The 26,843-nt window shown below is 46.8% G+C and overlaps 2 protein-coding genes across 5 annotated transcripts in view; both read right to left on the bottom strand.

The window, feature by feature from the left end:
• DNMBP (dynamin binding protein) overlaps positions 1 to 26,843 on the bottom strand; it is a 232,417-nt gene that overhangs the window by 2,887 nt on the left and 202,687 nt on the right. The gene's annotated exons all lie outside the window — the stretch shown is intronic.
• Positions 1 to 26,843, bottom strand: part of HPSE2 (heparanase 2 (inactive)) — a 106,071-nt gene that overhangs the window by 20,900 nt on the left and 58,328 nt on the right. For 2 of the 4 annotated variants that reach the window (XM_056495100.1, XM_056495099.1), the window contains 3 exons: positions 13,997 to 14,170; positions 13,287 to 13,458; positions 2,772 to 2,819 (listed from right to left, as the gene is read on the bottom strand). In XM_056495100.1, the coding sequence (XP_056351075.1) occupies positions 2,772 to 2,819; positions 13,287 to 13,458; positions 13,997 to 14,170 (394 nt within the window). The remainder of the gene's footprint in view (positions 1 to 2,771; positions 2,820 to 13,286; positions 13,459 to 13,996; positions 14,171 to 26,843) is intronic. The other 2 variants (XM_056495098.1, XM_056495097.1) reach the window with 1 other exon arrangement.

Genomic DNA, 26,843 nt, shown 5'->3' with positions numbered 1-26,843 from the left:
GAATGAAAAACAAGTTGTGCAGACTGAGAGAGTGTGTCTGGAGATGGAACTGGGCACAGCTGCCAGTTTAAGTGGACAATGAATCTTCACCATGTGTGAGGACACCAGCACAGAGCAAAGAGATGGCTGTGGGGAGGATTCTGAGCAGTGGAAACCCACATCCAAAGGCTGATGGGGTCTGCATTTACTCATAACCAAACATAACAATCTAAATCACCAGGGAAATGCCAAAGCTCTGGGAGCCACTGTCACACCCTCCTTTAGAAGAAATTCCCTGAGCACTTTGAAGCCATTCACACAGCCCTCTCCAGCAGCACTCTACTTCTGAAGAGGGAGGCACACATGCTGAGTTGTGTTATGTATGCAAGTGAAACCACACTCAGTTGAGTGAGTGAGGCTCACCAGTGAGCTCTTTATTTCTACCCAGTATCACTTTTCTATCAACTGTATTTCAGATATATTCTGTTTTCACACAGAGAATAGGGCTCCTTGCAATATATTCCCTTCTCAATTCCCATTCTGGATTGAGCACAGACTTTTCAAAGGAATAACAGATTTGACAAATTTATAACCAATATCCCAGGAGAATGTTAGGGTTTGGAACTGAAATACTCATACTTGAAATTAAACAGCGGTTTAGTTTCCTGCTAATAATTTTCTTCTTGGATACAAAGGAACTTGTTTTGTTTTGTTTTGCTGTTTGGAGCAGAGGGATGAGACACTGTTTTGACATTTATTCATAAACAGTACAGAAGCCCAGCTCAGAGCTGTGGCCATTGCCAGTCCTCACAATCACATACAAGTGCTATCTCCAGAGCTGCAAACCCTGGCTGGGGGAAGAAGCAGGAACACTGCAGGGGAAATGGGTCAGCAGGCAGCAGCTCAGCTCTGCTGACCCTTGTGGGGAGCTGCACCAGCCCTCCCAACCACAAGCTGACCTGACAAGCACTTCAGACTGATCCTATAAGAAAAGGTTTCAAAGCAGCCATGCAGGCAGATTCCCTGCACACCAGATGAAACTCCACATCTGAAGCCTGGAAGACTGTTCCTCCAGCTCATCCAAGGGCTTGGCCCAGCCATCAAGCCCTGGTGCAGAAAGCAAATTCCTGGACAAAGTAAATGCGATCAGCACATCGTGTAATCATGAAAAGCAAATTCCCAGATGAGAGATAGATCATCATTGCACAGCATGAGCCTGTAAGTAACACAAATCCTGCTCCAATTGCTCTGCTACCCCACTGTCCCCCTTGCAGCAAGCTGCTGCTGCCTGGCAGGCAAACCCAAGGAGCTAAACACCCAGGCAAGCACAGAGACAAGCCAAGCTCCAGGAATGGGATTTACAGGTTGCTGGTCATGTCTGGAGCTACAAACTCCTCTAAGATGCCAACAGCTGCTTCTGCAGAAGCCTCCAAGGTTAACCCACTGACACAGAGACCACAGATGTGCTTGTTACAACCTCGTACATTAAACCCCACTGAGCTCTGCTTAAGAGCAGGTCTCCAAAGGGCCTTTACAAGTGATGGATTCACAAGCTCCACTACTGCCCTTCAGCAAAGCAGCCTGAGCACCTCATGAAGGGCCATTGTGAAGAATTAACATGGGAACAAGACCTGTGGGCAGCACACTCAACTACACCCTGGACCTGAGAACCTGGCTCCCATGCTCATGCCAGTGTCCTGCATGGGATGTATAACCCAGCATGACAGCAAATCCACTTTTTCTGAGAACAGAATGGTCTCACCATAGTTTTTTTTTTTACCTCCAATGAATATTTGTCTCTGAAATGTGTCCTTTCTGTGGCAGCAGAGAGTCATGCCTGCCCCACCAACCCTCTTGCTATCAGTTTTGGTGGTCACTGCTTGTGCAGTGCCTCACCTTTGCACGGGCATTTGCACTCCCACTGCAGAGAGCCACAGCCTGCTGGGGAGCCTACTCTGCTGGCCACAGCATGCAAACTGGGGCAGGTGGAAATAAGAGGAAAAAAAAGATGTTTTTGGATTTTTCCTCAAATAAGAAAACCTCTCCCTCCACATGGTGCTTGTTACACTCAGTGCTACAGCTCAGAGCTTCCTTTGCTCTTCTGAAATGTAGCATTTGTAGGACCAGGAGGAAAAACAGATAATAGCATCTCTCTTAGCCTCAGCTGGGCCAGGATCTTGGATGTTCATCCCCTGTTAACTGATATCTGCTCTAGGCTCCACCTGCATGTAGGACACAGCTGTGTGTCTGTGGACAGCCTTACAAAGCAGAGTGGGGCTGGGGCATTATGTGTTTACCATTGGACCAAGATGCCTCTCCCTTGTCTGGATGAACCAGTTTAGATTCAGGCCAGTGGGCATGAGGAGACAGTGATTGGGGTGAAAGGAAAAGGGCTTTCAGATAGCCCCTTACCTCTGTCACAGGTGGCTTTTGCCTCCTTGTTGTCCCTACCTGGGCCACTCCTGGAGGTGCCTGTCCTCCCAGCTGCCCCTGGAGACTCAGCAGCCCAGCTCAGGGCTCCGTTTCCAGCAGTCTAGCAGGCAGTGATTTTTTTATCCTGTCTCAGTGTCTCAGCTACAGAGGTAAAGGTTATTACATCCACTCCTGTAATTGTTTGAGAGGCTTGACAAAGGAGGGCAGAGCCTCCCTCACCTGTTTAAATTCAGCAGGACAGAGGAGGTGGCTGTAGCACATCTGCCCCTTTGACACCCAGAGAGCACTCCAGCTCTGCTCCCAGCATCTGTGATCACTGAACTGAGAGTTGGAAAATAGAAGGAATGGTGAATACCTACTGTTGCCAGGTAACAGCATCCACTGTGCCACCAGCCACTTTCATGAACCTAGAGGAAACAGAGGAAGAAACCAGATAAGCTCAGTGTTGTCACAGGAGAAATTCTAAAACAACCAATGCTCATCCTGCATCACGAGACACCAAAGGTGGCCACTGTACCCACAAATACTTCCTGATGAAGCCTTTATGTCCTTAAATAGGAGAAATAAATTCTACTTAATCCAAATGCTAGTAGCAAGCCCAGCTCAGAACAATGAAGTGAAACCCAACCAGCAGCAGAGCTCTGGGCATCATTTTAAAGCAGGTAGGGAGAGCTTTCAGAACACAACAGCATTTCAGGAACAAGATCTTGAGGTATGTATTAAGGTCTGTGACTTCAACAACTCTCAACAGCAATTAAAGAACATGTTTTAAATGACCATCTTAAAAGGAGATACTTCTTAGCCCCCAATATGTATTTAATATGAGGAACTCTTTGCCTGGATTCAAGCTAGGACTGGAAAATGGAAGAAAATGGAAATAAAACCCAGCAAAGCTATTACGTGCAAAAATGCCACCTCCTGCTCAGGAAGCTCCTGAGGAAGGGAGGAAAAGCTGGACTAATACTGCTATGTGCTTTCCTTTTTTTGACTCTTTCTTTGGCATTGGCTATTAGCAAACTGATAGGATTCTGACCTGGGTGCATTTTTGGTTTATTCCATTCCTGTGCCTAACCACAGCACTTCCATAGACAATAGAAGTCAGTGACATATGGGTATTATTATCCTGATGGCTTCTGACCTAAGAAAATACCTTTTCCAGACAGGTCCTGTTTGAGTCGGACTTGAGGCTACGCAGGTCCACCTGCTCACACTGCCAGTTCCAAAACTAAAGCAATTCCTAATTTTGGGCACCATATGAACCACCACAGTAGGAGCTGGTAGCTGCAGGGGTCTCTCCCTGGTTCCCCAGCCCAGCAATCCAAACAGCACCTCGGGAAACTGCAGCTCCCAGGAGGAAGCCCAGGCAGAGGAAGCCCAAGCAGCTCTTACATTGTTGTGTTTAGGGGCACAGATGTGGAAACACATAAAGGCACACTCCAACTGGACAGGCACGTTGTCTGTGCAGGAGTGCAACGTGCACTGTGTGGCTGATGCATTTTGGAAGTGATAATGCACACACATGACAGGAGACATTTGCTTGAGCTCAAGAATGTGCTGAGAAAGGAAACGATGCTGTGTTTTCTTGGGCTGCTTTTGATGCACAAGGATTCCAGGAACACAGCAGCAATGTCACAGCTGTCCCAGCTCCACACAGGGGTGAGTGGTGCTGGGTCCAGCCACCCCAAGGAGAGCCCCATGACTGAGGGTAGGGAAGGGGAAGGTTTGTGAGGAGAGACCATCAGACTATTTGTCATGGCAGGGACGAGCAGCAGCTTTCCAGCACATGAGCCTCTAATCAGGTCTGAAACAAGAGCACCAAGCTTCAGGCTAAATATAGCTCGGAAATGATCATTCTGACTTTAAATTAATGACCATGGTCAATTATAGACTGGGACAAAAGGGCAGCTGGACCCTGTGGAGCATAAGAGGATGCTGGCAAAGGCAGCAATAATAAATCCCTGCAGACAGAGAGGGAAGAGATACAATTAGAAATGGAAAAACAATAACATGCTGTAAACTCCTGTAGCACTGATGCATCCCTGATTCTGCTGCCCAGCAGTGCTGTGAGCTCAGCTCCCAGGCTCTGTGAAAGATGAAAAAGCCTTTCTGAAATGCTTTTTACATCTGTCTTAAGGGTCAAGCCTAGAAGACTGGTGGCAATGTGATGGCTGGGCACAGTTCCTCCCCAGCTGAGCAGGGGGAGAATATCAGCTGGGCCAGCCCTATTGCAGCCATAGGAAGAGGTGTGAGCTCCCCACAACTCACACTGGTCACCTGGAAAAAAGAAAATTTTGCAAATATTGCTGAGGAGGCATTGCTGCTGTATAAAACTAAGTGTGCAGAAATACGCCAAAAGAGTCAAAACCCCAGTTCTCAGGTTTTAAATTCCCTGTGCAAAGGCTATTGCATAAAATGTAATGCACAAGGTCTATAAGAGTGAACTAATGAACTCTAAACTGAAATTATGAACACAATCTGTATTGAATTTGAAGATCAATATGTTGCAATTGGATTTGAAGATTAGACCAACTTGTTTTCTAAGTTCAAATGCTTTACATTCTGGTTGAAAGTAAACCATCCTGGACTTTACTGAATCATTTCTTCAGGCTCAGCTTGGCACTCTTCCCTCTCAGACCAAAACCATGAGCAGACCATGGTTAAAGGAAGAAGCTCTCTGGTTTTCCTTGCCATTTCCATAGGGCCTATAGCCCTGTTGAAGACATACACAGTCTACAGTGATGTTTGAGCAGGGGAAAGCAAAGCAAGCCCTCATTATAACCTCCTGAGGCAGCAAAAGCAGGACATCCATCTCCCACGTCTCTAGGAAGCTACTTGGCCTCTTGATAAAAAGTTCCTGAGAAATTATTCTAGGACATCACTCAGGCAGCACAGTGCAGATCAAAAACAGGGCAGAAAAGCCTTGGCTTGCTTAGTGTTCCTCTTCTGCATCTATAATAGCAAGATAAATCAGTTAGTTTTGGTAATACTAAAATCTTTTGATAAAACTAATCTAGTTCAAATTTTCTTTTCCATGTCTGTTTCTTTCTTTCTTTCTTTCTTTCTTTCTGTTTTCTTCCTTTTTCCTTTTGTTGGGATTTTTGCAAGGTGAAGTTTTTGGTAATTCTTCAAGTCCTGCCTTTAAAGGTGGAATAGTTCCTGGAGCACCCCAGATGTCTTGGGCAATGGTCTCTACTTCCAGAGGGAACCTAGGGCAGCCCAGCAGCCAGCAAGTGCTACTGCAGAACAAGAGATGAAATCCTAGGGGAAGTGGAGATGCAGTAATGCAGAGGTATCCAAATATTATTGTTTTAGGAATAAGGATTTAACTAATCCCTTTATTCCTATAGCACCTGTGCTGCTCCATCCACAGATTTTGAGTGAAGATCCATAGGGTCCAAATGACCAGTGGTGACACATTTGCATTTGGGATTTCCTGGGCTGTGTGATTTCCATGGTGCAGGCACAGCGAACCAGAGCCTTCCAGGGGAGCTCAGATCCCTGCACATGTGCTGCACAGATGGGCTGGGCTGGCACTGGAAATCTGCCATTTTCCTACACACCGGGGTCTCTGTGAGCACCAATTGACCCTGCAGCACATGTGCACTAAATCCCTCCCAGGAGCCCTGGGACAAGCTCAGTCCATGCTGTGCAGGCAATAGGGGCAAGTGCTGTAGCACTGCTCTGTAATTCAGGAGGGTGGCAGCCCCAACACCTTCCCATGTAATTCCCCTGGCTGTATTTCCACATCACAGAAACCTGGGCACATGTTAAAATCCTCAAGAAAAGTCTTTGAAATCCTCTGGGACAGCATTTCTAGGTGAGAAAGCAGAACATATCAGTGACATGTAGAGGAATAGGAATCTTGGGTAGGGAGTTTTTGATTCTGAGGATGAGACAAAGTCACTGAGCTTGATAAGGACATCTAAGTGAGGAGGGTAGGTTTAGATTTGGTGTCAAACTTCTTCACTGTGAGGGTGATAAGGCACAGGAGCAGGTTGACCAAAGAAGTTGTGGATGTCCCACCCCTAGAAGTGTTCAAGGCCAGGTTGGATGGGGTCTTGGGTAATCTGGTCTACTGAAAGGTGTCCCTGCCCATGACAGGGGGCTTGGAACTGGATAATTTCTAAATTCCTTTTCAATCCAACTCATCTCAATACTCTGTGTCAATTTTCTTACCCTTGCAGCTGGCTCTGTGCCAGCATCCCAGGCCACCATTGCTACCCGAGGGGCCCTGCATTGAGCTAAAACTGAGAAAAATGTAATTCAGCATTGCTCAGTGGCTGTAACAGCTCATATCTCTGTCCCAGGCATGGTGGTATTACCACAAGGAGGGCTGCAACACCTCAAGATGGTACTGACACACAAACTCTGTATTGTGCCACCATGGGTCAAATCTGACCTCTTCCAGAGCATCTCCCACAACATCTCCCAGGACCACAACTTTCACTTCAGTGTTGGCAGATATTTGAAACACATCTGCTGTCCTGATTCAATACTTGTTAGTCATGGAGCACCTACTGCAACCTTAAGTAAATTGCTCCCATGGTTAATTATCCTCCAAGTATGTTATTTCTCATTTGAATGTGTCTGGATTCAGCTGCCAGCCTCTGGAACGTCCTAGGCTTACTCTTGATACATCAAAGAGACATCCACATTTGGAAATCTCTTTCCCATTCAGGTAATTGCAGATATTCATCCTCTAAATTATTTAAAAAAAGAAAAAAAAAAAAAAAAAGAAAAAAGGAACACCTTAACAAAGAATGCAGCTGCACAAGGAGACAAGTTGTTATTGTAAAGGCACCCAGGTGGTTTAGCGTCTGAATGACTCCTGAGTGCTGGACTTTACAAACATGGATTATTTCATCTGCTACTCCCTGAAGAACTACAGAGTCTCTACCCTACACAAGCCCCAAATGTAGGAACAAGACTTGTCTGCCTGTATTTGTGGTGGTGTCCTGCTGGATCCCTAGAGCAGGGTGGCAGATTTCTGCCCTTTGAGACAACAGTGATGATCTTGGAGGTCTCTTCCAACCTCAGTATTCTGTGAGTCTGTGGGTAGAAAAAACTTCATCTTGTGTCTCAGTTGGCTGTTGAGGGTCACTAAGGCCCAGGCTTCACTTACCAACTTCTTCAGGTTCCAGCAGCACAACTGAATAGCTGCAGCAGCAGAAAGATTTACTAGACCCCACTGCTGTAATGCCACAGGCTGTAAAGCCTTTACTTTGCAGTGGATAGTCATGAATTTCATTCTGCAGAGTCTGGTATGAACCAGGTATAAATCTCAATATATTGCATTCTCCATCTGCTCAGCATCACCTTTCTTCAGCCAGCCTGATCTGTGGTAGGGCTGCACAAGCCTTCCAGCAAGGAAGGCTTTATGTCCCTGGAGGGAGCTCAAGGAGTTAGGGGGATAGGAAGATAGGGACTCACCTCTAGTCTCCACAGCACCCTGTGACAATGACTTACACAATGCTGTTGCATACCATGTGAATAACCTTCCCCCTCCTTTACAAAACTTCCTTCCAAGCTACTTTCTGCACTGTGAAGCAACAACCCCATTCACAGGCTCTAGGGCCTCAGTAACATTCCCTCTGAGCTGTCTCTCTTCTGAGCTGAAGATGCATGGCCTGTTTAATCTTTTCTCGTGTGAAGAAATCACACACTGTGCACATCCTCAGCTCCTCTCTATAACCTCCTGCTTCTACTTGATTTTTTCGGAGATGAAATGACTAAGATTGTAGATAGCAATCAGAACCAAGGTACAATGTGTACTAACACAGTGCCATAATCTCATCAATGTCTTTTCTTATCCATTTTGCTCTTCCTTTACAGGTGGCTGGGATTCTGGCATTCCAGAAATCAAATTAAGTTTCAGAAGCAACAACTATATTAACTCTTTCCTCCTACAAGAGCAGGAGCTAAATCTTTTGCTTATATCTCAGCTCCTTGACCCTGCTATATAATCAACTGCAAAATGAGTCATCACATCCTTCACACCTCATTTCAACGTATTTATGAATTGAGTCACTCATACGTTCAATGCTACCAGAGCTTGAGTTCATGCTGCAGTGACCTGCTCCTCCCTTTGTACCATTAATTTAAAGTTCCTTGTCTTGTGGCTTAAATTTTTGCACAAAATTCTTGCTCTGGATCTATTGAGTGCCCTGGTACAGTCTGTGCCACAATCTTGTGGTAGCTTGTGTAATACAATTCAGAAAGGATATACTCTTTTTTTAAAGAAAGTCAAACAGCAGAAACAGCTTCTAAAAATGCAGTGTTTACAAGTCCCTTGTGTCGAATATGGCAGAAGTCCTTCTCAGCAAGAGAACGGGAAAAATGCCTACATTCATTCCTAAAATTCATCCAGAGTCCTTCCCTTTGCCAGATACCACCTACTCCAGTTACTTATTTATCCTTCTTACTTGAATTTAAACAAACAAGCTCTGTCCATACACTGTCTTTGGCTGCATTTGGAGAAAAGCTAATGCCTGAACTGACTGAGGCGTGCTGACCTGCACAGACAGGCACAGCCCTCCTCATCCTCGTGATGGCAGAGACATAAGGCAGGGGCAGTTATCATCAAAACACTAGCAAAGTCTCTCCCATTTTTAGCACTTTGATTTTCCTTTGGTGGAACCCCAGTGTTCAACTTGTGCCATTTCATGAACCATAAGCTAACAGTCCTCTCTACCAGATAAGTGTTAGAAACCTGGGCTTAGGCTTGATTTGTGGGTGAAAGGAGCAAGGCTGAGGACTGATATTAACCTGACCCCTACTTGGCTGCTACAAATAACTAAGACATGCCCCCTCCCAGTCCCGGCATATCCACAGCTGGCAGGGAGGAAGGACTTCACCACCACAGACAAAAGTGCTTCTTCAGCTTAATGGGGTCCTTTCAGACCCCTGTGGAAAGACATCACCAAAAGAAAACACAGAGAACAGGATGGGTGGTTAAGTCTCCACAGGCATTACAAACCAGGAGCAGGAGGAAGTAAAATCATGAATTATGAGAAAGTTTTGTGCCTTGCAAGGGGAAGACTGACAATCGGGAGCCTCATCACCTACTTCTGCCAGCTGGCTGGATGGGCTGTGGCTCTGTGACCAGAATGGTGACTGCAGCAGCAAAAAGGGACCAAGGAAAGAGGGCAGAGAAGAAGCCAAGGAGCCACAAGATCTGATGACTTTGAGATCTGTGGGATGAGAAACAGGGAAAGTGCGTAGCTCCAGACACGAAAAATTTTCACTTCTCTGGTGATTCAGCAGTCTCAGGACCTAAACTGGCCAAAGAGCATCAACGGCCAGTCTAGCATGGGCAAAAGTGCCAGCACTGCTGCAGCTCCTGCCATGGTGCAGGTAACACACTCAAACTTGTGAGTTACCAGCAAAAATTGGACTGCACCAGCTGAGGAACAATGGGTCATGAAAGCACAGAGCCAAATCCACCCAGACATGCCAGCCTAAGTTTTGTACCACATGTTCTGAGCTTTAACACGTTTTAGCATCTCTCTTTCCTGATAGCTTTTCCTCGTGTTTCTTCTCTTCCAGCACCAAATGGGCTATCCAGCTATGCATTAACCTTTGTGTCTGATTCCTGATCTGCTGTTAAAATCTATGTTAATTCCTTAGAATCCCACAATTTCTTTTCCCCAAGCAAATTCTGAGCAGTTCTGGGATTCCTGTACCCACAGATGCAGTAGGTAGCTAACGTGGTCTGCTCTGCAACAGCTCAGGCTGCATGAATGGTCTAATTAACACCTCATCAAACTCAACTGTTGGTTGTGTCTGGAGAAATTCCCTCTTGCACCTGTGCATTCACAAGACACCATTTCAAGACTCTTGCATAGCAGACCCAGCCACGGCAGCAGCCCTCCACTGCAGAGCTTGTCCTTACACCAACAGCAGTGGCCCAGCTCCAGGCTCCAGGACCTGCCAGCCCAGGGTGCCACCAGCACAGCTTGGTGTCACCTGCCACCACCACCAGCCTCTGCAGTGGACAGTGTTCCCACCCTCCTCTATGTTGCAAATTTTGGATGCCCAAAATGCCCATTATTGTAGCAGACCCCAGAGAAAGGTGGCACTTCAGGAGGGGTTCTGTCCCACCCTGCCCTGGAGGACAGGCATAAGGATTTAGTCAGGAGAGCCCTGGAGGGGTTCAGCAGATACAAATGCCCAACTCATGTTGACACTGCCATTATACCAGGACAAAATTTAAGCACAAAGAATAAGTTTAGTTTTTTAGTTTTTAGCTTGAAGTAACAGCTAAAAATATACTAAAATGTTTGGAACACAGAGCATGGAACAGGAAAATGTTATTCTACATAACACTTCACAGTGATACTTTTCTCTGAGTGTTTTAGGACCTCAGTTATCTCCAGAGTCTTTCTTTGGAGAACATCTAATGCCAGCTTCTACTGCTGGAGAACACTTCCCTGGCTTCTCTGCAGTGTCCTGTCCCATTTCAGCTCGTTTCCATTACTTCCCCTACCAAAACTCACTTCCTCACTTTGTGTAACACAGCAATGCTTGCCTAGCAGACGAATCCACCCATCCCATCTTCACATTGGGGTTGTCATCTCACCCCTCCAGCCTTAGTTAACTCTTATGCATGATCTTCTATTTCACATATCTCCTCCTACATAGTTGACTTCAGCTGTTCATCACTTTTTGTTTGGTTTTTTTTTTAAAGAAGAGAAAAACTGCAAATTTCACATCATCAGGACTATGAGCTGCACACTCTTCATTCGGGAGCCTTCAACCTACTATGAGCACTGCGTAGACCACTCATGGTGGTCTAGCAAGGCAGATGGCAGATTTGCCTTTGTGAGAACCTTCCTAAATTCCCTCTCCTCTCTCCTGCTTGCTGACTGTGTGTGGCTCATTCAGGACCCTGAGAGGCATGTCCTGGCTGTGACAGCACCAGGCACATACTGAGCCACATCCTGTAGACCAGTTCTGGATGCTGCTACAGAAGACAGAGCTCTCGGTAGCACTAACCCACATATTGAAGAGACCTTGGGGAGCTACTGGGAATAAAGCTCACACTGTCAAAGAGCTTAGGCACTGGGGTTTATTTGTTTATCCTTTTGCAACTCCATGTCCAAATACTGCAAATGAGCGTTTAGCCCTTTGTCTTTGTGTAATCAGACTTGTCCCTCCTCTTTACGCCCCGCCTGGTAATAATGGGGTTTTTATGTGGAAAGACCAGCAGCTCTTTTCCCACAGGACCCCGCAGGCTGTAAGGCCATGCAGGCACGTGCCGCTTGCTGTGAGCTGCAGACACCAGGATTTGGAATGCAGGACACAAGGTTTCTCCATGGGAGAGACAAAGCTCTTTGAGCACCCATGGAAAACAGAGACATCCTGGAAGGCAGGGATGGCAGCAGAGAAAAGAACATATAACTTGGACAGCAGGCGTGCTCATCAGAGCTTTTCCACACCACTTGGGGGGTTCCTGAAGAGCTCCCACTATCCTGTCACCAGGGCTGCAGCTCTTACATACCTTCCCTTTCATTTGAGATGGGGTGTCTGCCATTATCTCCAGCAGAGTGAGCACTACAGCCCTGCTCCAGGGCTGCCGTCAGTCAAAGCACAGCCCAGCGCCACGGAGCTGCCGGACCACCCTGGCCGTGCGACTTGGCTCTGCCGACCCCTCTTCCCTGGGACCCGGCTGCGGCGCACCAAGGGCAAACACAGCAGTAGGACTTCCCTTTCTCTAATAGCTTCTTGGCTCTCATCCCCATTGTTTTCCTTACTCAGCCTGCTCCTCCTGGCGCTAATAGATTTCCTGCTGATCAAGGCTACTACAACATTTTGTAACTCCCCCTGCGCCGCTCCATGCGCGGCACAGCCGCGGGGCTCTGCGTGCCATCGGGGCAGCAGGGTGTGGGCGCAGGGGCTGGTCCCCTCTTTGGTCCGTGGGAGGGATGCTGGCCTTGCAGCTGGTTCAACCAGCTTTATGGTCTCTCTGTGCTGCTGCAGCAGAGCTGAGAATCTGGCCCTGGCTCCCTCCCCGCCTCGCTGGGGACTGCATCAGTGTGCTGTTTATTGTTTCTGCCAGATCATTCCTGCAGATGTTAATGAATGCTAGACCCAGCTTTGTTCCCAGCAGAGTCCCTTCCACACCTCCCCCTGCCCAGCCTTCTGCACTGGAGTGTCTGTTTACAGTCCTGCAGGGAATTTCCCTTCTGCTGCATGGTCTTTGAGCCACACAGCCCCAACTCCTGCTGCCAGCAGGCTCCCACACCTCCCTGATTCCTGTAGCTGTCCAATGTCACCTCCAGGTGTCTGCATCCCTCTCTGTCACCATTCCTTCTCCACCTCTGGCCTTTCCAAACTAGAGATATGCCAATCCCCCTAGGAGGGAGAAGAGAGCTTGGACAGTGAAGAAAGTTGCTACAGGTTCTTCCTCTGCACAGATGGAGAAAGCATAGGGAGAATAAATCACCAAATAGGAAGAGCAAAGCAACTTGTCCAGGAGGACTCAGAGATAATAATGTGCACATAAGTGGTGCCAGGGCCCACATCCTGACTCTGCAGCCCTTGGGCCTGCAGCAGCCTGCATCCACACCCCTGCATTGTCTTAACATCCCAACAAGGTGGACATGTCCATCTGCCTATAATTGGGAATGCTGGAAATACTTGGGAGAATGTAATCAGTCCATCCCAAAATACCACCAGGGACCTCTGCAGAATTTCAGGAGTACAGATGACCATGTCCCAAAGCCTATGGTACTGTGGTGGCTCAGCCACCCAGAGCCTCCCTATCCTGGAGGCTGCTGGACATGGGGAAGCCAAGGAGCAAGCCTTCCTGCTGCAAAGGACATTGGTCTCAGGAGGGGTTTCTGAGCTTTTTTAATCAATGCAACACCACTTACCCTTCCAGGAAAGCAATGACATTCTTTCTGGGCCTTCCAATGTTCGGCCCGTAGAGGTGTGCTCTGGAGTAAGTGCGGATAAGCTGCAGCAGGCTTCTCAGTTGGGTGTAGTCCTTTCCCAGCTGGCTGCCATTCACCGAGCGGCCAATCAGTGTCCGATAGTTATTGGGCTCTGAGAAAATATAAACAGACAAGCAAAACTTGTCAGCTCTGCTTCCTCCTCTGTGCTTCCAGAGAGACACACAGCTCACCCTGTCTCACAGCTTGAGCCCCTCAGAGGGCACAGGCAGCTCTGCCGAGCAGCAGAAGGAGCCTTTGAGGAGTGGGTGACAGCCACTGCCTGCTCTCCTGTGCCCCTTTTGCTGTGTGCTGGGTGAAGGAGCTCCTGTCCCCGTAGGGTTGCCCACTTGCCCTGGCACTGTAGCCACCATACAAGTCCTACAGTAGCTGGCCTGGCCCCAGGATGAGCTAGGCCCAGCAGCCAGGGCACAAACATTTCATGTGCTTAACACCAACTGAGAGAAATGTCCAGCTAAGAGACTCTCTCACACCAAATCTTAGAGGTGGTGCTGCCTTACAGCAGGGGCCTTTAAATCCCTCTGAAAATACACTGGCAAAGCACCCTGGGAGCTACAAGTATCCTCTTCCAAAACTGAGTATCTTTTGGTACAGCAGGCTCCATTCCCGGGCTCTCCTGTTCCCACACTCACCATTGCCCAGCTCCCAGGAGATGTTGTACTTCTTGCTGGCACTGTACTTCAGCAGGCTGAGGGCATTGGAGCTGTTCCAGGAGTTGTTGGGATTTCGGCGCAAAGCATTCAGTGCAAAGATCAGGTGAAGGCCAGAGCAGTCAGCAAAGTTATAGAGTTTGTCTAGAGACCTGGCTGGGAAGAAACACAAAACAGTTTGTAATTCAAAGGAAAGCTAGTTCCAAGGGGGTTCAAATGATCCTGCTGTCCATCATACCTTGCCTTCTATGTAGGATGAGCCAGGGTCAAATGCCATCCCCACGACATCTGTAACCACAGAAAGGCACCTGACCTTTGAAACCCGGATAGGATTCCAGGTGTGGGTTCATCTCCTTCCAGCACAAAACTTGGATGCCCTCCACCTCTGTGTCAGGGCTGGGGCCATGTTACCAGAGACAAGTGACTTTATAACATTGCTTTTCATCTGCTCTTGGCAAGGAAAGTTCGTCCTTTCCTGTGCTTATTCTGCCTTGCATGTCTTTCAGAGCAGATCCCTGCAGTGTCTGGGGAGCAGACAAGGATGTGACCACCCTAGAGCTGCCACCTCTCCTGCACCCCACAACAGGCTGGCGTTTGCTCTGCAGCCCCAGTGCCGTAACTCAGTGCTAGCAATCATCACCTACTCCATGCACTGTGCACCTGGCTGACACCTGTCACACAAAGGGGGAGCTTTGTGTCACCCTTGAGCCTGGGGAGAGAGGGGCTCCCTGCCCAGTGACAGCCTGGCCAAACCCTGCTGTCAGCAGGCCCTCCCAGGGTGCTGGGGGCTTTCTGGAATCTGTGTCCTATCTAATGGCCCCAAAAGTGTCTGAGTGGCATCTCTCTGTACTGTGGCCTTGACGAGCAGTGGGGACACTGACCAGCAGCAACAGCAGAGACCAAAGAAAGAGCTGACCCCATATTTAGGGGAGGTGTGACACTAGCACAGGGCAGAGAGACAAAACACTTAATGCTTTTTTTTTTAAGAAAACTTCCTCAAAAACTCAACAGCAATCAAATTGCTGATGTAGCTAATGCCATTGTTAGCAGGATACAAACTCACGTGACAGCAAGAGGAGATTTGGTTAGAGAGCAATTAGATAACTGTGGTGTTTTCAATCATCCCTGCCTGTTGAACTGCATCCCAGGACACTCAGCAAGCTTCCTGAAGCAGCCTTGGAGATGCAACCACTTAACTCTGAAGAGCCACCAGGGATAGGGAGGTTCCAGGGGGCCAGGGAGGGCAGACCACTGCTCCACTTTCAGAAGAGGGGAAGGAGGTGCTTGGGAATTACAGAGTAGGCAGACTGGCTTCAGGTCCCAGAAAAACACTTGGACAAATAACCAAGTTTCTTGTCAGCACTTGAAAAATATAAGGAGATGATCAACAGCCTGGAAAGTGCCAAGAACAAATCACACTGAAGCAATCTACTGACAGGAGAGCAGGGCTTGCGGGCAGCAAAGCAGCCATTTAGGTTTGATACCTTGATGGGGTCTGAGGCTTTGCACACAAAGAATTGCACAGGATATTCTCTCCGGAAACTGCTGTAACCTCTATCTAGACTGAACTGCAGAGAGAAATATGCACACCTAGGTCAGCTTGCAGTAATTTGTTGTTACAATGAAGGGTCTAGGCAGCCTGCTCTGGGTCTATCTGCACATTTCCAAAAAATGTGGGGCATAAAGGAGCAGAGGATGCATCAGACTTGCCATGGCATCAGCATGATAGCATGCACCACCTTTGCCAAGGGAGATGGAAGGGATGTAGGGAAGGCCACCACAAACTCAGGGAATTGCTGTAAGCCCAGCAGTGATGCTCCAAGATTTACTGTAGCCATGCTGCCCACCTGAGGTGCAAGTGAAACAGTGACAAGAGGGAGCTACTCACTCCAGGTGGGATAAGCTGTTCACTGTACATCTGTGTTTATTCAGTTGCCTTTTCTGGTCACTGAAGGTCTCAGTGAATACAGAGCCAGCTCTGAGGTCTGGGAAGAATAAACTTATTTTAAAAGTAAAATTTCAAGGAGGGTCCAGGAAATAAGCTAACTGAATAGCTAACATTTAATGCAACACAGCAAAGTTATGGAAAGAAGAAGAATACAAAAATGTGGAAGAGACATTCTTAATCACTTTCACAACGTTTTTCAAAATGCTACTGGTTGTTTGAATGAAAAGTAGCTGAATTAGATTAATCTGATGTATTCATCCCAGTGGTTCAGGCACATTAGCTGCTTTTCTGGATGTTTAGTCAATTACAGACAGATACAGTTACTTATTACAGATTAACTTCAGACCCCCAGGCAAAAAGCTGCACTTGAAATGAGACTCCTATGAAGAGAAGATAGACACCCAAATTGATAAATCAGGATAGCAAAATAAGTGTTACCTGCAGTTCCCCTGCTAGAAATGAAACCTTTTCACTGGCACAAAACAACTGTACTACAAAAGGGGATTTGGTTCATGTTTAGGAGCCACTGCAGAAGACTGGGAATTGATTTTCCATGCATCCATGAGAGGAAACAAGACGTCTGTTTATCCCAACACAGGGCCTGCCACTGTGAAATTATATTTTCCCCATGACACTTATTTAGTTTCTGTGTGCCTGGATGCAGAGATGCCACGTGTATTTTGTGTTCTGCCACGACTTTCCAAGCTGGAAACCTCAGCAATCAGGGGAGTGAGCTAGGAGAAACACACACATGTGTGTGGTTCGGTCCTGCACGTTTCCAGTGGTCTCCTAGGACAGACAGACCTATAGCCTGCACTGAAGCTACCAAGAGCAGAAAAGTACTAATAAACCATTCTCTGCATCACACCAGATTGTTCAAACAGCCACTCTTGATAACAAGACAAGCAGGTACCAAATCCACTTTATTCTTGGCAACTGTCTTGGGATAGTGCAAACTTGGAAGCACCAGGCCAGTGACCCTGGCAGTCTTGATGATCAGTTTGCACAAGCTACCCAACCATTAGTGGTTAAAGGGCATGTCTCACCTCTGAGATGACTGCCTTAAAAACTGGACATCTTCATTGCAGACAGCTGCAGTTAGATGAGAAGAATACAGTCATGCAGTGTATGTCAGCAGTGTGCTTAAGTGGCCAAGGAGGCCAATGCCATCCTGGCTTGTATCAGCAACAGTATGGCCAGCAGGACAGAGCAGTCATTGTCCCCTGTACTCAGCACTGGTGATGCTGCACCTTGGATCCTCTGTTCAGCTTTGGGCCCCTCAGTATAAGAAAGATGCATGGATATAGATGCACTATAAGAAAGGAGCATGTCCAGAGAGGGACAAAAACGCTGGTGAAGGGTCTGGAGCACAGGTCTTGTGAGGAGGAGATGAAGGAGCTGGGGGAATCCAGGCTGGAGAAAAGGAGGCTCAGGGGAGACCTTATCACTCTCTACCAACTACCTGAGAGGAGGCTGGGGGTTAGCTTCTTCTCCTAAGCAACAAAGGTTAGGACAAGAGGAAAGAGCCTTAAGTTGTGCCAGGGGAAATTTAGATTGGATACAAGAAAAAATTTCTTCACTGAAAGCATTATTAAGCATTGGAAAAGCCTATCCAGGGAAGTGTTTGAATCACTACCCCTGGAGATATTTAAAAGATGTGTAGGTATGGCACTTAGAGACATAGTTTAGTGATGGAGCTGGCAGTATCAGGATAATGGTTGGACTGAATGATCTTAGAGGTCTTTTTCAAACCAAATGATTCTATGGATGGCTAAAGCACAAAAAGAAGCCTATTTAGAAGACTTTGAGTGATGTCCAGTCCTCCATATGCACAAACAAGGCCATAAGAAAATGCTATAAATATTTTACTGCCATGACTAGGGATGGCAACATTACTTTTGAGTAATGAGAACATGAAGAATCATAGTATTATTAACAGCTGGCTAAAACTCACTTTGAATTCTGGATAATTGCACTGTTTTTTCTTCATCAAACAAAGAAAATCATACAGGAATTTAACCTTTCCCCAGCTAACAGATCATTAGGCAAGGCTTTCACAAAGCACTTCAATAGAAAAAGCCATTGTCGTACCAGAATGAATCTTAATAGAGCAGGACTAGATTTATAAGATGTTCTTCCTACTCCTTCTCTCCCTCTGCCCAGTGCAGAGATGCACATGCTCAGCACTCATGTGCCACTTGAGCTCAGCAAGAAGGAATAATGAAAACAAAGAAAAAAAAGTGCAAGGGTGCTGAGAATCAGCCTCTTCTGTTTATGCTGCTCATGCATTTGGAGTGAGGCTGCCCGAGGCAGCAAAGCCCCCTGCTCTATCCCCTCACACCCAGCAGCACTGTTGGGGATGGGTCTCACTGGGGTGGGTGCCTTGGTGGCTTTGGGACAAACAGAGACAGAGGCCACTTAGCCCTGGCACAAAAATTAAATCAGAAGATATTTGTGATTTCTCAAACTTTTACATCGTTTGTTGCAGAGGCTTGAATTCATCTAGGGAGTGAACACAGCCCCACAATGCATGGCTGGGTGGCCACCAGTGAAGATCTGCTCCCAGCCTGCCCTCAGATGAATCTCTGCACAGAAATTAAAGCCTTTAGCTGCTTGTATTGATCTCATACCCTGCACAGAGAGAGACAAACAATTTCAAAATGCAGAAGGTGTCTGTGAAATCACAAATGATGGTGGGGTTCAAGGGACAAGTACGTCCTTTGGGATTCTTTCCCATTATTCTTCTTTTTTACAAGGCTAAATTTTAATGTTCTCTGAAAGATGGATGGTACTTAACTCTGTAACATGCCAACACAAAATCTGAGGCACATTAAAATATCTCTGGCAGTTTAAAATAATTGGAAAGACTTTCCAGTTGTAGTTACTGAATTAAACATTATACTAGAGACTTTATAAAGAGCACAGTATTGACCACTGTTTGGTAAGAGGGACAGTTCAAGAATCTCTGGGTTTGAAAGTCTTCTACATTTTTTATTCTGCTTCAGGACTTTTGCTTTGGCTGAGTTTACCACGAAGAGTGGAAATTCATGTGTATGCTGAGATTGAAGCTGGGATCAGTCAGTGGGCTGAGGGTGGCAGGACATGGCATGATGTGCCAGGGGCTTTTGTACCTCTGGGAAGGCAACCAGAAGGATGGGAAAGAAGAGCCTGTTCCCCCTCTATCCCCACCATTCACCACATCCATCTCTGCAGGAACAGAATATGCAAGTACCAAGGAGAGTGAGACAAGAGCTGAGCATGGGGTAGGCAGCACACAGAACAATTCCCAAATCCACAGGTTAGCTGAGAGACCAATTCAATGAACAACAGATGAACCTGTTGTTGGGTAAAGCAAAGAAATGTAGCTCTAGAAACAACGATTTCAGCTTATCACAGATATTGCTCAACTCTGCATTCTCCATAAATTCTGAGCAAGCCTGCAACCTCCCGGCACACAGCTCCTGAAGCCAGCGGCATCCCCTGCCCCTTGAGCACCCCAGAGGAGATAGCAGAGTGGTGGGATTGGGAAAGACCTGAAAAGCTCAAAGAGAACTTTACAGGCAGGGGGTAGAAAGAGCAGTACAGGCTGTTCAGACTAGAGATGAGTAAGATGACTGGTCAGAGCAATGAATGGAAAAATAAAGATATTCCCACTCACAGAAGAACAAGTGGGTACATGGAAAAATTATTTACAAACAAATTGGCACCAAATTGGTCAGCTGAATTCCATTTGCTCTGTCTTGCATTGAAAATCCTGATAAAACCACTAGTGTGCGGCAAGGACTTGATGTTTTCTTAGCAAATAAATATGAATCAGAAGATATGCAACAGACAATTAGAGTAACTCCAGACCCATGGGACACATCTGCAACACTGGCTTGAAATCTTCCAATGGACTGCATCCCCAGTCACGACAGGGTGTCACACAAGACAACCAGAAAATCCCCATCCACAATCTGCACATTTAGAGCACCAAAGATCAGCCCTCACCATCACTGCAGTTCAGAGGCAAAGCAACAATCCCACACTGTCCATATACACTGTAATATCCAGCTTGACCCACCAGACCATGGGAAGATTTTCCTATTGTAGCTGCATGCTAAGCCATTCCCTCAATGTTGTTGCTTAATGAGAATTTTAGAGATTTCAAGGCTACCAAGAAACCCACACAGCTGCTGGAAACTGCCTTCTAATGACAACCATCCTAGCTGGGAAGCTGTTTGGTTTTAATTTGGTTTTCTGAAGCATTTTGCCATGCAGTAAAACTACACTGTATAAAGATGCTGGAGAATTCCTGGGCAAAATTGCTGGCTGGAGGGAAAAATTTGCTTGCCTCAGATACACATTTCACCTGAAATGATCTCTCTACCTGTCAGCCTGGTCAGGCTCCTAATGCCCTCCAAAGAGAATTGAGGTTTTCAGTAGTGTCCCTTGCTCTCCTTTACCTGCCAGGCTCTCCTATTGCTCCAAGGCAAGGTGCAGCGTTGGAGGTCTGTTCTGAGTGACAAGAAGTGCTTTGGCAGAGCCTAATGGTGCTATAGAAAAGGGATCTACTTTAATCCCATCTGAAGAATACCTGAAAGTTGGAGGAACTGGCTTTAATACCGCCAGTCAGCAAAAAAATGCTGCGCACTGTTTGTTAATGAGAACCTGGATTTTATATCCAGCTGGAGGACAGATGGGGAATCTGGGGCTATTCCCTTTGGAGTACCAAGGGGGCCTTTTTCCAAGGGAATTGTCATCATCCCTGGTCTTTAAGCAGCTGAACATCGACCCTCAATATTCATTCAAGTCTTTAACTAGATTTTTCATTTCACTGCCAGCGCAGAGGTGATTATGCTGACCACGTGAGCAAGGTTTAGTCCTTAACACCACCACACAGAAATAGCAGTCTGGGGGCTTGGTGTCAATCTCTCGCCAATAAGGAGCTTGGCCAGCAGCCATGGATTGTGGGCTGAGTTCCCAGCTGGCATATAACTTGGAAGACACTCATGAGGTCTGGGTTCAATATCCAATTGCTAAGGAGTCTGGCTGACAGCCTCATTTTGTGGAATGAATCCCAAATTAATATAATTCTTTTGATACCAGACAAGGGGCATGGCCTGTTTCCAAATGCTCTGGGGGCTCAGATAAAAGCCATAGGCATTGGGTTCAGTGTGTAAATGGTATCGAGGTTGGATAACAGTCAGGATTGGGCTTAATCCTCAGATGGTGAGAAAAAGGAATGAGCCCTGAGCTCTGCCTTCATGTGAAAAAAGAGAGCTCAAATGAGCATAATAGCTCTGTTTTCAATCCTTGCGTGGTAAAGAGCTCACAGGACAGTAATGGTTTCTAGGAACAAGTGTAAATTGACATGGAGCTTCAGAAGAGATGTGGGATCTGGGTTCAATCTCCCAAGTGCTGTAAAGCTCAGATAATGGCCAGGGGGGCAATTACCAAACCCTCTGTTCCAGTCTGGTGTCTGGGAAGAAACCAGGATCATATTACAGCTAAGAAAGCTGTTTTCTCCTGCTGCATAACTTAAGGTATTTTCCCTTTTGGATCAGGATGAATCCAGCATCTTCTAAAGTTTCAGAGGGAAATGGAGGTGAGCAGGGAGAGTGCTACATGTTTGAGTGGAGCAGAAGAACAGAGCAAGGGAAAATAAGACTGTGAGCACCACCTGTTCTTCCACATCTTCTTGGCCACCCCAGATCACTGGATCTGAGCCATGGAAATTGCTCCAGGGAAAACCTGGGTACAGCTCCTCAGCATCCTCAGTGCTCAGCAGTGCCTGCAATTCTGGTTGCCCTTGGGGCCTCTGTGGGAGGCAGCTGGTCCTGTCAAGAGACAGTGACAGCCTGCGTGGCAATTCCATCTCACTGCCACCGCTTGCACAAGGGATTGGTGGGAAGCAGGGTGTGCACAGTGAGTCAAGTCAGCAGCTTGCTTGAGTCATTCCATTTTGGATAAAGGAATGCAAATAAAATGAGCAGAAAGTATTCAAATATTATTTTGTCCAGGCATTTAAAGCTAGTCTTTTACATAGGAAAAGGAGCAGAGGATGAGATTTTATCAAATGCTGTATATTGATCCTGTGAAAAGCTTCCAATTTGATAGCACTATCTTCCTGCTCTTGAGGAAATTTTAAAAATCTAATTCCAGTCTCCGCGACTCTCAACTTTAGCTTCAAAGCATCCAAATAGGATGGACCACAGCAGACAGGGCCTTATCTGTGAATGCTGCTAGAACAGGCTGTGGATTGTGAACCTGACTTGCAGTTAGCCAGACTCCTGAGCAGAAACATCAGGCTTGGGGTAAAACCCTCCAAAACCCCTTCTCAGTGAGGGAACTGCCCATTCCTAATGACCAGGGGTGCTGGAGACAAGCCCTGTCAGCACCATCACCTTCACAGGTGGTGGGCACAGCCCAGTGTTTTGCTCTTTACCCTGTGCAAAGTTGTGACTCTGGGGACAGGTCACCCATGGCCACAGAGCTGCCTTCCTCCGGGCTGCACCTATGCACGTGGAGGGAGCAAACCTGCCAGGCTTGGGAACACGGCTGCAGACATAACCCAGCTCCACTGCCAGACCTTTGCTGACAGCACGACTGTTTTATATGGCTATAAGAACAGCTATAAGCGCAGCTGTCTGAAAAGCAACAAAATCTATGATGTGTGTTTCTAAACCCAATGACAGCTGGCAGTGCTGTGCTGCAGCTCATTCCTTCTTTTACACGGTTTAGTTAAAACACTTTTCTGCAATCACCGTGATTTATCAACAAACAGCAGTTTCTGGAACAATTTAAAAGCGTTCCCAAATAGGTAAGAAGTGGTCAGCTCCTCAAGCACTCAGCAAGTTCCCAAATGGCAGGCAGTTAGAGATGGACAAGGATGGCTGATGGGAGGACCAAACGCCTTCCCTGGCCACCTCACAGGGAGGACAGGGCTGTGAATCCCATTGGGATGGGGAGCGTTGAGGCAGGGGTACCTGGGCAGCTGCAGAGTATTACCCACGGATGGGAGAATGGTGATTTTTATAGAGTTTAAAGCTGGCTTCAGGTCCAAACATGAGCCATTTCTGTGCTGCCAGGAGAGGTGACTTGGTCCTCGCACAGGGCTGCTCCCCAGCCACATGGAGGGGGATCTCCTGTGGCTGAGTCTGAGCTCTCAGGCATGGGAAGCCCTGTGCAGCCCAAACCCACAGAGGTACACACCAGATAATGCCATAGCTCGCTGTTCAGCTGGGTGCTGTAACACAAGGCAGAGTGAGAAGGCAAGAACTGCACTGTGCCTGTCCCCACACCCACCTCCTCCTGCCAGCTGTAGGGCAGGGGACAACAGCCGTGACAGGAACCCACACTACCCTGTGCATCACTTGCTGCTCAGGCAAAATGCATCCACTTGTTCTTCCAAGCTGCCACAGTTACAAGGCAGAGGTTTTCTTCAGAAATTCTTTTTCTAGCAGCACCTGAAGCACTAACACTACAGCAAGAGGGTAGATGTTTTCAGCACTTCCCTGTAAAAAGTGAGCTGGGCAGCACAGGCTGAGCAATACCCTGTGTGGGTGATGCATGGCTAAATAGGAATGAAAGATGGACAGGTACAAAGCACGCTTTTAACATATTCATTTAATCTCAGTAAAATGCTTAGCCCAGGTAGGCTGTGCATCTAGCTCACCAATCCCCTTCAGCCCAGCCAGCAGCTCCCATACTCCATTTTTTGCTGCCTAAACTGCTGTCACGTGGCAGACACACGGCTTGATTCAGAAGAGCCTCATGCAGGGATGCAAGCCAGATCCACCCCACAGCATCCCTGGAGCTGCAGAAGGAGCAGAGCCCTGTACCAGGCCCTTTGCATCCCAGCCTGCAGATCTCTGGCTGCTCCAGAGCAGAGCGACATTGATCAGTCATGCGAGGAGCCTGAACTACCACATCGGGAACAAATTCAAACTGAGGACTTTAGTGTTGCCAAACCCCAACATTCAAAAATCATGAGTCAAACTCACAAAAATCATGGGACTGGCTCAAGAAACCTGGTTTTAACACAATTTTCATTGCCTGCTGTTTTCAAAAATTTGGGGTGCCTTTATAAAATGTTTTTGAGCTCTTCTATTACCAAGTGAGTTAAAATCTGGCTTGTTTTTTATTATTCCTTTTAGGCAGTTGATGTGCAGCAGAACAACCGGTTAGAAGTTGTTTCAGTGCCTTTCCCATGGGTGGGGCCTGCTGCTGCTGGTGGCCAGGGATGGCAGGGGCACGCCTGAAGTCCCCCAGTGCTGGGTGCTGCAGCAGAAACGCTGCCAAACAGAGATCTGACCATCTCCTCTTACAACCCCTAAGGATGCAAACCCAGAATCCACAAAAGTCAGGTGCTTTGTTTAGTGGGTCTGAGTCAGTGTTTCCTATCGTGCAAGGAGCTGCAGTCACGGTGTGCTGCTGAGACCGCCTGTCCTGGTCCTGGCACATCCTCTCCTCATCCTCTCCTGCTTGCTGACCCCATTCTCGCCATCCCTGGCTGTTCCTACTCTGCAGAGCAGCTGACATCCCTGGGAGGAAGAGGGAGTGACTACGGCTCTCCACACACTTTGTGAGCTGGGCATCTGGTATTTTTCAAAACTCTGAAACATTTTAACTGAAAACTGTCTTTTAAAAGGAAAAAAAAAAAAAAGAACACCCAAAACCTCAACCAAAAAAACAACACATAAAACCGGAAATGTTTCAATCTCAAATCCTTAATTAAAACCACACTCTTTAGTACATAAAGAAGGAAGTTAAAACAGAAATGTACTTTTGCACATTACAGACAGCATTATAATAAACACAGAGCTCTGCCAAGAAAGAGGCATTTTCAAGGCCAGAATAGATGCCTCCAGCTGCACTTGGATAATGTCAGAGGGCTCGTCTGCAATGCCGAGTGTGGCTGCATTTGAACACAAGAGCGACTGACCAAGCCTGGCGGGTGAGGAACACGGCAATTACCAGCACAGACTGTGACTGCTGCAGCAAGGACCACAGCCCACGGGGGTCAGAGCTCCACTGATTCCCACAGATCCCACACCCGGGTCTTAATCTGTAAAATATTTGAAGGAACTGGCCCTGGCTCTCTCTGCTCCTCTGGGCTCACAGATATGGCTCAGCTGGAGGGACCCGGCTTGGCAGGAGCTCTCCCCGGCTAATCTTTGGGGGAATCTTGTACCAAAGCACACAGGGTGGAGTCTGAACCTGATTTTGGAGGCACAGATGAATGGCTGGAAAAGGCCAGCATCGTTAGCGTGATGTCCTGCACCAGGCAGCCTGGGACACACATGTGGAGTGCACAAGTCAAACTCAGTCCCTCAGCAGGATACATCAAATATTTTATAAAGGTACATACTGTCAGCTTAAAATCTTATGCAATTATGGAAATCAGCCTACCCCTGTGTGAAATTTTGCAATTATTTAGCATCCATGGTCAAAATAGGCACCTGGCTTTGAGTCCAAACTTACCTGTTTTGGCTTTCTAGTGACTGGATCTTACTGTACTCCTGCCCTGCTAGATTTTTGTTTCTTGTGGATAGCTCAAGATTAAGGTCAAGCCTCCTCTAAACACACTTTCATTAAGCTGTATTTATTGCAGGTCTTCAGCATCTTCACAGTAATGCAAGATGTTCTAAGCTTCCAATCAATTCTTTGTCTCTTTGCTGTCCTACAAGCCTTACCAAGCTCTGTCAACAAACCTCTGCTATGTGGGGCATTTAGGATCTCATGAGCCAATTGATCTGCTGTGAGAGGACAGGTCTGCTCAGACTCCTCTTCACCAGCTGCAGAGCCAAAGCACCCTTGTCTGCACATAAGTGCCAGGAGAGCAAACAAGACACATTTAAACAACTCCAGCAATTAGCCTCACACATGCTTCATGGAAAGATTGTTGGAGGGGAATGCTGATGTGAAATGATGATAGCTGATGTGAAATGATGATACCTGCTTAGGAAACAAAAGAAGGAAATAGGAGGGTGGATTGGGGTTTTTTGTATGAGGAGTATTTTGGGGTTCAAAGAGAGGTGAGAAACAGACTCTGTGCATGACTCCAGGGACCAAGAAAAATAAAAGGAGTTCAGACAATATCCCACAGAACTTCATTAATAACAAACAGAACACAGAGGACATCTTTTTGAGCTGGATAAAGCAGCTAAAATAACTGGAGTTGGTAGGAACTGATAATTTTAATTACCATGTTATCTACTAAAGACAGAGCAGGGCAGGTCCCAGACACTCCAGGCTGTTGGAATGCGTGAGGAAAAGTTGCTCTGGAGAAGAAAAAGTAACAGGGGAGGGGATGTATATTACTTGAATATTATTGATATATAAAGTAGATTAATAGTCCAAAAATTGAAGTAAATTTGAGAGCAAGTGGTTGCAAAACCAAAAAGCCCAGCAATTTAAGTCAGTGAAGGAATAAGAAAAATGGATTAAATATAATGTATTTCAAAAAAAGCAAATTTGAACAAATTCAGGGCATAGGTCAAGAGGATCTCTGGGGAAGGGAGTTTAAGACAGCATTTCCCAACAAGTGAGACATGGAGAGGCAACAGCTGTGCTGTGGGTCAGGGGAGAGAGCAGCAGAAAGAACAGCAGGAAAATACCCTGCAAATATGTACAAATAAGAGGAAGAAAGAGGAAAATATCAATTGGTAACTCAGTGCAAAAGAATAAGCAACATATTGACATAAAACCAGCTCTTTTCTTTAGTTTTCATCGAGATAATTGACATGACTGTTAGCTACATTAATCTGAAGTGTGAAAGAGCAGCAGACCTGAAGAAGTAAAAGAACAAATGAAAGACCACTTAGAGAACCTAAACCACAGAAGTGCTTAATAATCACTACGAAGCCTGTGTCAAATTGTTTTGGCAAATACAGAAGA

This window comes from Oenanthe melanoleuca, chromosome 6 (genome assembly GCF_029582105.1).
Source record: "Oenanthe melanoleuca isolate GR-GAL-2019-014 chromosome 6, OMel1.0, whole genome shotgun sequence".
In the NCBI taxonomy this organism is placed as follows: domain Eukaryota; kingdom Metazoa; phylum Chordata; class Aves; order Passeriformes; family Muscicapidae; genus Oenanthe; species Oenanthe melanoleuca.
The sequence above is the reverse complement of the archived record's forward strand: the minus strand, read 5'-3'. Positions and strand labels throughout refer to the sequence as shown.